Consider the following 12,217-nt stretch of genomic DNA (forward strand, 5'->3'; position numbering starts at 1 on the left):
TACTCGAAAAAAACCCGAATATAGGATTTTTTTTAATACCCAAAAATATTGTATTCAAATACCCGGTTTTAGAATATCTGGTTCTAAACCTGACCTGAACCCGATGCATAGCGTATGATTTTCAGAAACAATACCAAACCCAAACCCGTTAATACCCGGTAACCATATAGAACAAGAGATTAGCAAAACCAGATTTATGCACCTCTAGTTTCAAAGGGTGTTAAAAAAAATTAAAAGAAAGAAAATGTTAGAACTTATATAACTTTTAATTCACTCCTTGAAGTGAGTCACGTTCCACAAGGGATGTATGTATATATAGATATAGATAAGAGAGAGAGGAACAATGTATGTATGTATGTATCTATCTATCTGCGTATATATAAATATAAATATATATGATGATGATATAATTAAGAATGAAGAAAAGGCATTAAAGCTGTACGCCTTCCATCCATCATAATCGCACATGGAATCCTCTTCCTCCTTAATTCACAACCACATCATCATCAATTCATTTTAGGGTTTCATTTTCCATCCAGATCTGTAAAACGATTTCAAACGGTATGCCTCTCTTCCATTGTTTCTATTTCATTACCGATTCATTTCTATTCTATCTGCATTGCTTGTTTGTTTCTTTCAACCCTAGTATCATATCATATCATATCATATCATATCGTATCTCCATGATTCATCTGCATTTCGATAACCAATCAATTTTCGATCTCAATCGTCATTATTTGTAGGTTTCCTTTGGGGATTTTGAAATTCAGATTTTATTATCATTTGCTGTGTTGAATGCTGATTATATTTGATGATCTTATAAGTATATTGCTTTGGATTTAGGTTTTCGGTTATTGGTTCAAACGGTTTTTGATTAATTGGTGTTTTTTTATTTCGTTAGTTTTTCGGCTTTCGGTTTATTTTGGTTAATAACCGAAAGAAAACCTGGGCTAAAGTTTTCGCATAGAAATGCATGATATGGAGGTATTAATACATGAAATGAAGGTATAATAAAACATGATAAAAGCTAGAAATATATGAAAATATTGATGGCGCAATTTGTTTGTTAATTCCAATTAATTAAGTGTACAAAAAAACCAATAACCGATTTTCAGTTTTCGGTTCGGTTAGTGCTTGCTGTTTTGCGGTGATAACCTTTGTTTTGTTTGAGGATTTTGAAATTGAGAATAGGAAATGATATTGTTTGGTGTGTTGATTAGCGTATTGAATGTATTCTGATTGATTGAAATCTATTTGGTTCATTGCAATGTTTTTTAAATTTCTCTTTTGTTTATTTGTTTCTTTTGTGGTTAAAGCTTATTTAGAGGAAAGATTTTAAAGGAAAATTGGCTCCCCAACGTCGATCGCAGCGCCACATGGGCGGCCAGATGCAGCAGAGAAATACTGGCTCTCTGTATGATCAACCTGCAGATGGTGGGAACCATCAGAATGCAGGTCCTGCTAGTGATGCTGGAGATGCTGTCATGGCAAGGTGGCTTCAATCTGCAGGTTTACAGCATCTGGCCTCACCCGTGGTGGCGTCTACTGGTGTTGATCAACGCCATCTGCCAAATCTGCTCATGCAGGTATCTCTGAAATTCTATTGTTATTTTAACTGAAAACAATGTCTGTATAATAAAGGGCTTGTGGTGTATATTTGGAATATGTTTAATGTGTTATCTTATTCTGTTTGCAGGGATATGGAGCACAATCTGCTGAAGAGAAGCAAAGGCTTTTCAAACTAATGAGGAACCTTAATTTTGGTGGTGAATCTGGTTCTGAGCCATTTTCTCCAATATCCAAAGGTTCGGGAGGAATTGGTGCATCAGATGGTTTTTTATCATCTGAGTTCAGAGGTGATTTTGGAGCAGGGCTATTGGACTTACATTCTATGGATGACACTGAACTTCTTACAGAGGTAAAAATATCATTGTTTAGAATATCTTTTATCCCTTACACAAGTTTCCTATTGTATTAATGAGCACAAGGAGGGCTGATGGTTTATTTTCATTGTATTTGTTTTACTCATAAATAACATTGAGTATATCAATGATTGTTATTGTTCATAAATATAAGTATGTTATAAAATGGATGTGAATACATGCCTCTCACATTAGTTTCTTTTGCATTTGGTGACGCATGTGATTTTTTTGTTTGCCAGAATGTTACTTCAGAACCATTTGAGGATTCACCTTTTATGCCTGCTATGACTAGCGCAGTCGACAATGACTATGATGTCCTGCCAAGCTGGCAGCAAAGAGGACAAACAGATATAGATGCTTCTTATGGATTGCCTACACTTGAAAAAGAAAGCAGTTCAAGGGAAAATAATGTGGCCAAGATTAAAGTTGTGGTATGTAGCTCCTTTCACTTATGGTCAGCAGTCTCACTTAAGCACATGTGCAATAATTAGTATATAGTTATTTATTGTTGCCTTATGTGTGCCCAACATGTTGCTTATGCTTATAATATGGAATGACAAAGTTAGAATTGATCAACTGCTTTAGGAATACGCCACTTATGTTTTTTGAGTGATTGCAATTTTCTGTTCTGGGATAATTCAATTTAAAGGAGAAACCAAGACATCTATTTGGTTAATCAAGTTGATGCTAATATCAGGTGCGCAAAAGGCCACTGAATAAGAAGGAACTTTCTCGCAAGGAGGATGATGTTGTGAGTGTATCTGGAAATGGTCTAACCGTCCATGAACCCAAGCTAAAGGTTTGGACATATTTTAACTTGAAGTTAAAATAGTTTTCAGATTCAACAGGTAAATAATTTTTTTTTTAATTTTTATAAAGGTGGACCTGACTGCATATGTGGAGAAACATGAATTCTGTTTTGATGCTGTTCTTGACCAGCAAGTAACCAATGATGAGGTAATATCTCTTAAGTTTATCTTCAAGTTGTATTATCTTTTCTTCTAAGTAATTACTATTTACAACCTTTATGCAATGCAACTGATTATGCTGAAATGTTTAAATGTAATTGTGCTACTTGATTTAATGGTTTACCTAAAACAGGTATACCGTGAAACTGTACAGCCAATCATTCCCATAATATTTCAAAGGACCAAAGCAACTTGTTTTGCTTATGGTCAGACAGGTATCTTAGAATTTCTAATCCATTTTTTGAATATTATTAATTTCTGTTTGCTTTTCTGGTGTTGTATTAAGCTGAAAGTAAGAGAATATTCCTTATATGCAGGAAGTGGTAAGACATATACAATGCAGCCATTACCTCTTAGAGCTGCTGAAGATCTTGTTAGATTATTACATCACCCAACTTACCGTGATCAAAAGTTCAAACTATGGCTTAGTTACTTTGAGATCTATGGTGGAAAGTTATATGATCTTCTGAGTGATAGAAAGTCAGTACTATATTTGATAACTGTTTTACACACTTATTCTTTTTAGTTAATGATTGGTTGATTGATTGATTTTGAGTTACTTTTTTCTTTTATTTTTGTAGGAAACTTTGCATGAGAGAAGATGGAAGACAACAAGTTTGCATTGTTGGATTGCAAGAATTTGAAGTTTTAGATGTACAAATTGTTAAAGAATACATTGAAAAAGGGAGTAATGCTAGAAGTACTGGCTCTACTGGTGCTAATGAGGAATCTTCAAGATCACATGCAATATTACAATTGGTTGTTAAAAAACACAAGGAAGTAAAGGAAACTAGAAGGACTTTTGATGTCAATGAATCCAAAAATGGGAAAGTTGTTGGGAAAATCTCATTCATTGATCTTGCTGGCAGTGAAAGAGGTGCTGATACAACTGATAATGACCGACAAACACGGTAATATGCTCACAAAAGTTCTTTGTTTTACACCTTTACCCTTTTTGAGTCGAGTTTACTTACTATAATGTTTGATATGTGACCATTATAGGATTGAAGGTGCTGAAATTAATAAGAGTCTTTTGGCTCTTAAAGAGTGCATTCGTGCACTTGATAATGACCAGATTCATATCCCGTTTCGTGGAAGTAAATTAACTGAAGTTCTTCGTGATTCGTTTGTCGGGAATTCAAGGACCGTAATGATATCTTGCATTTCACCAAATGCTGGTTCCTGTGAACACACTCTCAATACCTTAAGATATGCTGATAGGTATTTTTTTTCTAAATTCTGTTGTCATATTTTCTTATTAGAACAGATTCTAATATATTGAAATAACAGGGTTAAAAGTCTTTCAAAAAGTGGAAACTCCAAAAAAGATCAAGCTGGAAGCTCACAAACAATTAATAAAGAATCTTCATCAGCAAGTATGCTAGTTTCCTCTGATGTAGATGACAATTATCAAGAGGAAAAAGTTATGGATACAGGTAAACGGGGTCCACAAAGATCTTACAACGCCACATCGGATTTTGAGAAACAATCACTCCCAAGTTCTTCAAACTATTCCTTCAATACCAGGGATTATCAAGAGGAAAAGGTTGTGGATACAGGTAAACGGGGTCCACAAAGATCTTACAGCGCCACAGCAGACTTTGAGAAACAAACACCTCCAAGCTCTTCAAACTATTCCTTCAATAGTAGGGATGACAATGACTGGAATAATCCGAAAGTATATTCGATGCCAACTTCATTTGATACAGAAGAAACCGTGCAAAAGGTATCACCACCACGAAGAAAGAGTTACCGAGAAGAAAAAACCGAAAGGGGTAATGAAAAATCTGACAAATTTGGGTGGTTAAAACGAGACGGTTATAATTCTGAAATTCCGTCTTTTGGTAATAAGCAACAAGGATTAAGTATTCCCAATTATATGGCATCAAAACAGTCAGAATCTGAGCAGCTTCAGGATGAGAATGTCAATGAATTACTAGAGGTATGTGGTCAGTCAATCTATGATCGACTTTGACCATGTTTGACTTTGAACAAGTTTGACTTTGACTTTCAGTTACTGCTTTTTAAGGGGATTTATGGTTTTGTAGGAAGAAGAAGCTCTAATTGCAGCACACAGGAAAGAGATTGAAGATACAATGGAGATAGTACGCGAAGTAATAATTTTCATTTAACTGTTACTATTTCATACTTGGATTCATCTAAAACCGTATTATTAATAGTTTGATTTTTTGGTCAACCAGGAAATGAAATTACTGGCAGAAGTTGAGAAACCGGGCAGCCTTATTGACAATTATGTGACCCAATTGAGTTTCGTGCTGTCACGCAAAGCAGCAAGCCTTGTGAGCCTTCAAGCCCGCCTTGCTAGATTCCAGCACCGACTCAAAGCACAGGAAATACTCAGCCGTAAAATAGCACCTCGTTAATACAAACGCGTGGGTCAAAGCACTGGTAATTCTATGTTACGGGTCAAAATGGGTCTGGTTTTTCTAAAATTAATTATAGTAATTTGTTTAAAAAAGTAGATTATTATACTTATGCATGAAACTTTCAACCTCTTTGACTTGTTAGAGATGAAACTACGCTTTATGCTTTGATTGTTTTTGATTTGTTGCGGTTTGCAGAAACAAGTGCATAGCGGATGATGTGGGTGTGGATATTTGATTGGGTGAGGTTTGAAAGATTTGTATTGGTTTGAATGGTGTTGTGGGGAGATTTGGATTTTGCAAAAGACTTGTACAAGACAAGAGAGAAGTGGAAAAGAAATAGAAACATAAAAACTAGTGTTGGTGGTGGTTTTTATGTAATATTGAATTACAGCTTCCAACATAAAACTCAAAACTAGTTCTACTCACTACAAGACTATTGTTATTATTTTGTTATATGTATAAATGAAAAATGTGTTAAGTTTCGTATATCCCAAATCGTTCCATTTTGAATTGTATTGTCATGTATGAGAGGCTTTTTGGCGGGTACTACAATCATAACATAACCCCTGACACATATTGTCATGTAATGAAGTGATTTTTTTGGCTGGGACTACGATCCTAACACATCGAAGGTGGAGTAAGTGGTAGGCGACATTTTTATAACGCTGTAGGTGAGTATTTTTGAGACCTAGTAGAAAAAGATCGAAAGGCGTGCTCACCTTTTTTTTTTTTTTAACTTGAAAACTGTGTGACGTTTGCTGGTAACACCGTCTGCTATTAAACTTTGTCACAATGAGGATCAACATACATCCAACCTGATGTATATTTTAAACATGTAACTTGTCACCATTGATAATATAATGTAACACCGTCAACCGGCATTCACAATTTGATATAACATTTGCACTCAATAATTTTAATACATGTCCCAAGATCAATATACCTCTAGCCAACGTATATTTCCAACTATGTGTAACTTGTCAACACTGATGATATAACGTAACAATCGACATTAACAATATGTTGTAACATTTGCACTCAATAATGTCTAATTTTAATACATGTCCAAATGTATAGAATTTATATCTTAACAAAATATGTTGGTAAACACATAGTTCAACGGGCCCATTTGATTACATTTTTCATGTACGAGGTCTAAACAAGCCGAGCAGCTCATAAACTACTCAATACAAAGTTACAAACTAAGAAAAATCAAGTTAAGCATAAATCAAACTCAAGCTTATATGAAGCTCATCTCATAAATGAGCCAGAGCTTCGTATATCAAGGCTTGCAAGCCTAGCTGACCTTAAACTAGCACATTATTATATTAAATATATATGCATATATAATATTATTAGAGAACAATTATAAAATGTACATCAATAAAATTATTTAAGAATTATCAAACAATAAACAAGCCAAGCCCAAGTTTGAAACACCACTCACGAACCAAGTTTCAAAGTCGGATCAACTCCTTTACACCTCTAATTACATGTCTCCATTAACCCCCAACAATGTACCAACATATATGTGTCACATTTGCATTGTTTCTTTAACTTTGTAAATTCAAAATTTGTAATATAAATGATATATATTACAGTAGTCAATTAAAAAAAAAGCCAACCAAGCCATTAATGCAAAAATAATTGGCTTCCTACCCTCAATTCACCTCTAACCAAAAAAACACAGCAAATTCTGCCATTGCTGCAAATCACTCTTAGTGTTGTATGGACCAACAACATGTTTCAGGCTTATTTATAGAAACTTTCAGTTGGCTCTCAATTTCAATATTTCCTTGGCTATCCTCAATCTAAAATATGGCATGTGCTCCTGCAAACAAAAACAATAAAATACGTCAACATTTATTTATATACTTGTTACAAACTTTATGTCTTCAATGAAATTTTAACTAGGGGTGTGGCATGAAACTAATTAATTAAATGGATCCGTAACTGAAGTAGCCAAACCCAAACAACAACCAACGTTTTGGATTTATGTTTTGTGTAAAAACCGAAATTTCGGTTTGGTTTCGGGTTTGCATATGATTAAACCGGAAAAACCTAACAAAGGCAAATTTATGGAATTTCATTTTTTATATTGAATGCTAGTAATTTATCATATTTTAACAAATAGTGCAGCCCATATATATTAGTCTAAATGTATAATAATCTATTAATCATTAACTAACGACAAAACTAGGCCCAAATAGTAAAACCGAAGAGACCGAATTTAACCCAAACCGTGAAAACCAGAAACGGACAGTTTTTGAAAACAAAAAGAACCCCAATGTTTGGTTTTCAGCCCTAATTTCAACCCATTTACTTCTGGATAGGTCGATTTTGACTGCGTTTATCCTATCGAGTCAATGAGTAAATTCAAAAGGTTAAGCGAAAAAGAAAACGGTAACATATCTTTTAAATCACTTTAATTTTAGAAATTTAGTTATTGTTGTAATAAATATACCTTCTTTAATCAGATTTACCGTACTAATTTTTTTGTTGTAATACATTAACACGCACAACCTCTTAAATGTTAGAAATTTAGTTATTATTGTATTAAATAAAGAAGGTTTATTTAGTACAATAATATGGTAAATTCGTTTAAAGAAGGTTTATCCTACCTGATTGAAGCATAATCCTATGTCCCTGCTATAGAAGTCTGCGTACTTGATCATAAACATGCCACAGTCATACCTGCCCAGAAACAGAATAATTAAATTTTCGCTGAACAACCTAAAATTCCCTTTTTAGTAAAACATTAAAGCATCATTAGAGTTTCTCGTACAAAGTTCATAGTATACGCACCCGTTCTCTTGATTAGGAAGGTCGGTGACAAACTCTTGCTCCCAAGAAGTAACGTCAATGCTTTTACCACTCTTATCTTTAACTTCATCCGTTATGTACTTGGCCTGAACATATAACAACACATAATAATATTATATCTTAACAGGCCAAAGAGAATGAAATAAATAATGTTATGCACAAAAAGACATGTAGAATTGACACACCAACATTCTCAAAACTTTGTCGGCTCCTCCAAGCGAGTCAAGATACTGGAATTTTTCTTCTTTTTTGTTAATAACAGCTAAACACCAATGTATTTCTTTGTGGATAGGGACAAATATCTGAATACAACAAATATCAGGAAACCGAGAAAAAAAATTTAATTACAAAAATAGCAAGTAGTTAATAATGTTACCTTGTCACACTCTAATAGACCGTATCCCAACTTCTTTTGGGTAGTCCATCTTCTTACTGAGTTATAATCATATCCATTCCTTCCACTTATCAACTGCCAAATAAAAACATATAATCACAAACATTAACTTAATAAGATATAAATACTGCCAAAAAAGCCAAATAAATCTTTGATTAACCAACCTTCTTGTAGAAAAATGTGTTGCAGAAATGGCATTTCAAAAACTTTTTCGGCTCCCTGTTTTCCCTCTCTTTTAGCAACTCAAGATACAAATTGATAACCTGAAATAAGATAATCAACAGCGTAAGCGCACATACATAACATGCTAATGCATTCAGGTATAGCATTTAAAATAAATAATCACCTCATCGTTTAACCATGCATGAGGACTTAAACATTGCAGAACTTGCCCCGTGATCGTAATATTTGAGTTCTCATGAGTGACCAAAACCTTATTCCTACAAATTTGGAAACACGTTTAAATAAAAAAAAAATCCTTTCGCAAAAAGTAAACGTAAACTAGTAAACTAAACACATAAACATCAAAATTTACCGATTAGAATACGATAACGCATTAGTAACCATTTCCTCTTCTTCCTCAGTAAGAGGCCTAAAAGGGTCATTTTCCACATCCTGAAAAAAACAAACTAATTATAACAAACCAACCAGTAAATATACAAATTCACAATCTTCATACCTCTTTTTTCTTAACCGGACGCACTTGTTGTCGTAAAGCTAGTTTCGCTTCCAATAACTTTATATCAAACCGCAATCTCCTCAAACTCGGATCCCGCTTTTCAACCGATTCATTATGCAACTTCTTATGCAAAGGCAACCCATCATCTAAATCAATAACACCCTCCTTCTGATCCAACTCCATATACCTCGCCACAATCTCCCGTCTCTCCACCGATACACTATTACTCTGTTCTTCCCTCTCATCCTCCACAATCTCAATCACCTCAACACTCGAACCACCCGGATCATCATCATCTTTATCAACATCAATTACCTCAATACCTGAACTACCCGAATCACTCTTCACATTTTTACACCTTCTAATTGCAGGCTCTTTTAACTTCTTAAATTTCGAAATCAGAGCATTACCCAAATCACCAAATAAACCCAGTTTTATATCATAAAGTCTTGTCAGTTTCGCAGTAAACCCACTAATAAACCTACACGGAGCATGAATCTCTCTTAAAACCCATGTTTTGGGATCAAGACTGAGTCTTGAAACGTTACTGTGAGATGAAGAAGACTTCAGTTTCTTATTAATATGAAGATTGTGATCAAACCCACATGCTGAATGTTGAGATGATGCGTCACGTTTGTTTCGATTGCTGATTAATGCACCATTGTGATTCAATTTGGGATATATGCGATTTAGGGTTTTGTAAACCCTAGGATGGATAATTGGGAAATTGGTTGATGTTAGCATGCAATAACGAGATGGAATTGAAGATGGTGAACAGTAGAATGAGAATTGATCGTGAATTTGAATGAGGTTTTTGATTTACGTAATTAGGGTTTATGAGATTTGATGGTTGGTTTTATTATTATTATTATTATTATTATTATTATTATGTTCGTAATGTGTTAAGGAGGGTAATGACTCAAATGTAACGTGAAGAAACGGTTGCCGGTCACATTTTGAAATACATATTATATATTTATTATTTTGGAAACCGCATTCATTGACAAAACACCATCCACATTTGTTCAGGAAAAATCCACAGTCTGTAGGCCCACTGTGGTAATTGGTAAAAGCTCTGGCTCGTGCACGGCATCTTGTCACGAACGAAACTTGAATTGACAGCATCCTCTAGAAAAAGTCCATAGTACAGCTAAAATACTGCTCATATAGTATATATAATTATATTATTATTTATAGAGGCTGAAATGTATATTTTGGTTATAATTAATAATGTTTTGAAAATTGAAATTTTATCAGTTTGAAAAATGTTGATTTAGTACCATGTTTATTTTTGTACATAATTAAGTCCAAAAACCATCCATGGATGTTTGGGTATTATAAGCTTTTAGGTTAAATCAGTGTCAATCGTTGATATAATGACTTGCACATATTTACTCATGTGATTATGTAAACTCCAATTATATACATTTTTTTTATTGATTCGCATAACTGATAGAGAATAGAGTTACGCCTTTCCTCTTTATGGGATTATGAAACTTAGGGTTAAATTGTATATTTTGAGTCCAAAGTTGTTTAGATGTGTGATAACTTTGTCATATTTTGATAGTAATACCATCAAGTTCATTTTTTCATTATTCGTCTTATTCACGGTTATAAAGCCTTACTTAACAGTACTCTAAAACATATCAAACAAGTGCAGATGCAATCATTAATCACACTAATTAGGTAATGCTTTCGAAGGAAAGTTTAATTTCGTACAATGAATGAAGGTTGATTTATCGTGTAAAACAATTTCACGCAATGCGCTGGGTGTTCTGGCTCTTGAAGTATAGCTCAACCACTTTTGAGGGCAACCAAAGCTCGTTCCACGTTCTTCCGAGCCGTTTCTTGTGCTCTCTTGAATCTTTTTCAATTATTGTTGTCCGGAATTAAAAATGTACTCACAAAACAAGCCTCGTTCGGGTATATCTTGTCTGCAAGATAATATCCATTTTTGTAATGTTATTAATTTAAATGAACAAACATGCGCTGTTCCATTGAGCACATTGTTGTCTAATGACGATTGATTAAAAGCGTCGATGTCGTGGTTGGAACCCACAACACCAAAAATTACATGCCAAACCAGGAGGTCACCACTTCAAGCATAATCCTAGGATGCCGGTGATCCATTCTCATGAATTAACCCCACTGTCTCATCGGATTATTTATCAAAACCCAGTGCATAAAATCAACACTGACATGCATTCCCGGATATCCATGCCTTGATTCATGTGTCACATATAAATTTGTACATTGCTAGTTATAGGTCTATGCAAACATTCACATCCGCACAATTGAATAACAACAGCACAAAAGAAATCAAAAGATTCACATGAAACTCTTGAAGACATCTTTAAGTACTCATCACACGCGACAAGAACCCAGTAAGCTAGCTGATATATTTCCCATGCACACTTCTCGTATATGAATTTCTTTTATCCATAAAAATAATGGGTATGATTTGTGTCATAACTGTCACAATGTTATTCGTAATATCAAACGAGCTGCTATTATTGTTCGAGCTTAGAGATAAAAATCTACACTAGAGGATGATGATGAATCCATATTAATTTTGAGAGTGTGAAAAGAAAAACTTATAAATTGTTTTGATAGTTTGTGTTAAAATTTATTTAGTTTTATAGTAATTTATATGAAAGTCAATTTAAAAAAGTAAATAAATACTAGCCGTTAGAGCATTGATATCGAAGGGTTGCTATACTACAAATTAAGGCCAACAGAAATAAGAAGTGTAAGAAACCATAATTAATTGGCATACGTCAAGTGGGACAAAAAAATAGAGTATAAAAGTAATAGTGCATATTTTCTCTCTCCACATACAAGTCGCATGTTAATTCTCCGATCATATTAAAACGTTTAGAACCTTTTCATATGATATATATATATATATATATATATATATATATATTAAAAAAGGCACCATAATAACAAACGTTTTTTTATCTTTAATATGAGTATGATTTTGTTATATAAAAATTAAACAAAAATTACGTCATTGTGTCTTTCTGTTTGTCATTGTCTTTCAA

At 33.8% G+C, this 12,217-nt stretch overlaps 2 protein-coding genes across 3 annotated transcripts; one reads left to right on the plus strand and one right to left on the minus strand.

The window, feature by feature from the left end:
- The first annotated feature begins 472 nt into the window (after window positions 1-472).
- On the plus strand, window positions 473-5,746 carry LOC143566460 (kinesin-like protein KIN-13A). Its single transcript, XM_077053156.1, has 14 exons — window positions 473-561; window positions 1,317-1,586; window positions 1,697-1,918; window positions 2,162-2,353; window positions 2,620-2,721; window positions 2,802-2,879; window positions 3,024-3,105; window positions 3,208-3,370; window positions 3,472-3,801; window positions 3,893-4,111; window positions 4,181-4,832; window positions 4,939-5,004; window positions 5,092-5,299; window positions 5,473-5,746. Exons 2-13 carry the CDS (start codon window positions 1,377-1,379, stop codon window positions 5,272-5,274), a joined length of 2,499 nt encoding a protein of 832 aa, XP_076909271.1. The 5' UTR covers window positions 473-561; window positions 1,317-1,376; the 3' UTR covers window positions 5,275-5,299; window positions 5,473-5,746.
- A 1,084-nt stretch (window positions 5,747-6,830) lies between these two features.
- Window positions 6,831-10,006, minus strand: LOC143566461 (ubiquitin-like-specific protease ESD4). Of its 2 annotated transcripts, XM_077053158.1 has the most exons (10): window positions 9,489-9,520; window positions 9,174-9,437; window positions 9,030-9,109; window positions 8,841-8,934; window positions 8,659-8,757; window positions 8,477-8,569; window positions 8,286-8,402; window positions 8,083-8,186; window positions 7,899-7,971; window positions 6,834-7,108 (listed from the first exon to the last, which is right to left on the minus strand). In XM_077053158.1, exons 2-10 carry the CDS (start codon window positions 9,354-9,356, stop codon window positions 7,046-7,048), a joined length of 906 nt encoding a protein of 301 aa, XP_076909273.1. In that variant the 5' UTR covers window positions 9,357-9,437; window positions 9,489-9,520; the 3' UTR covers window positions 6,834-7,045. The 2 variants fall into 2 exon arrangements, with proteins under 2 accessions (XP_076909272.1, XP_076909273.1); XM_077053157.1 differs by having other exon boundaries at window positions 6,831-7,108; window positions 9,174-10,006.
- Between the last annotated feature and the right edge of the window lie 2,211 nt (window positions 10,007-12,217).

This window comes from Bidens hawaiensis, unplaced genomic scaffold, assembly GCF_021521415.1.
Source record: "Bidens hawaiensis isolate Kalapana, Puna unplaced genomic scaffold, B.hawaiensis_p1.1 tig00022893_1, whole genome shotgun sequence".
NCBI classification, from domain to species: Eukaryota; Viridiplantae; Streptophyta; class Magnoliopsida; order Asterales; family Asteraceae; genus Bidens; species Bidens hawaiensis.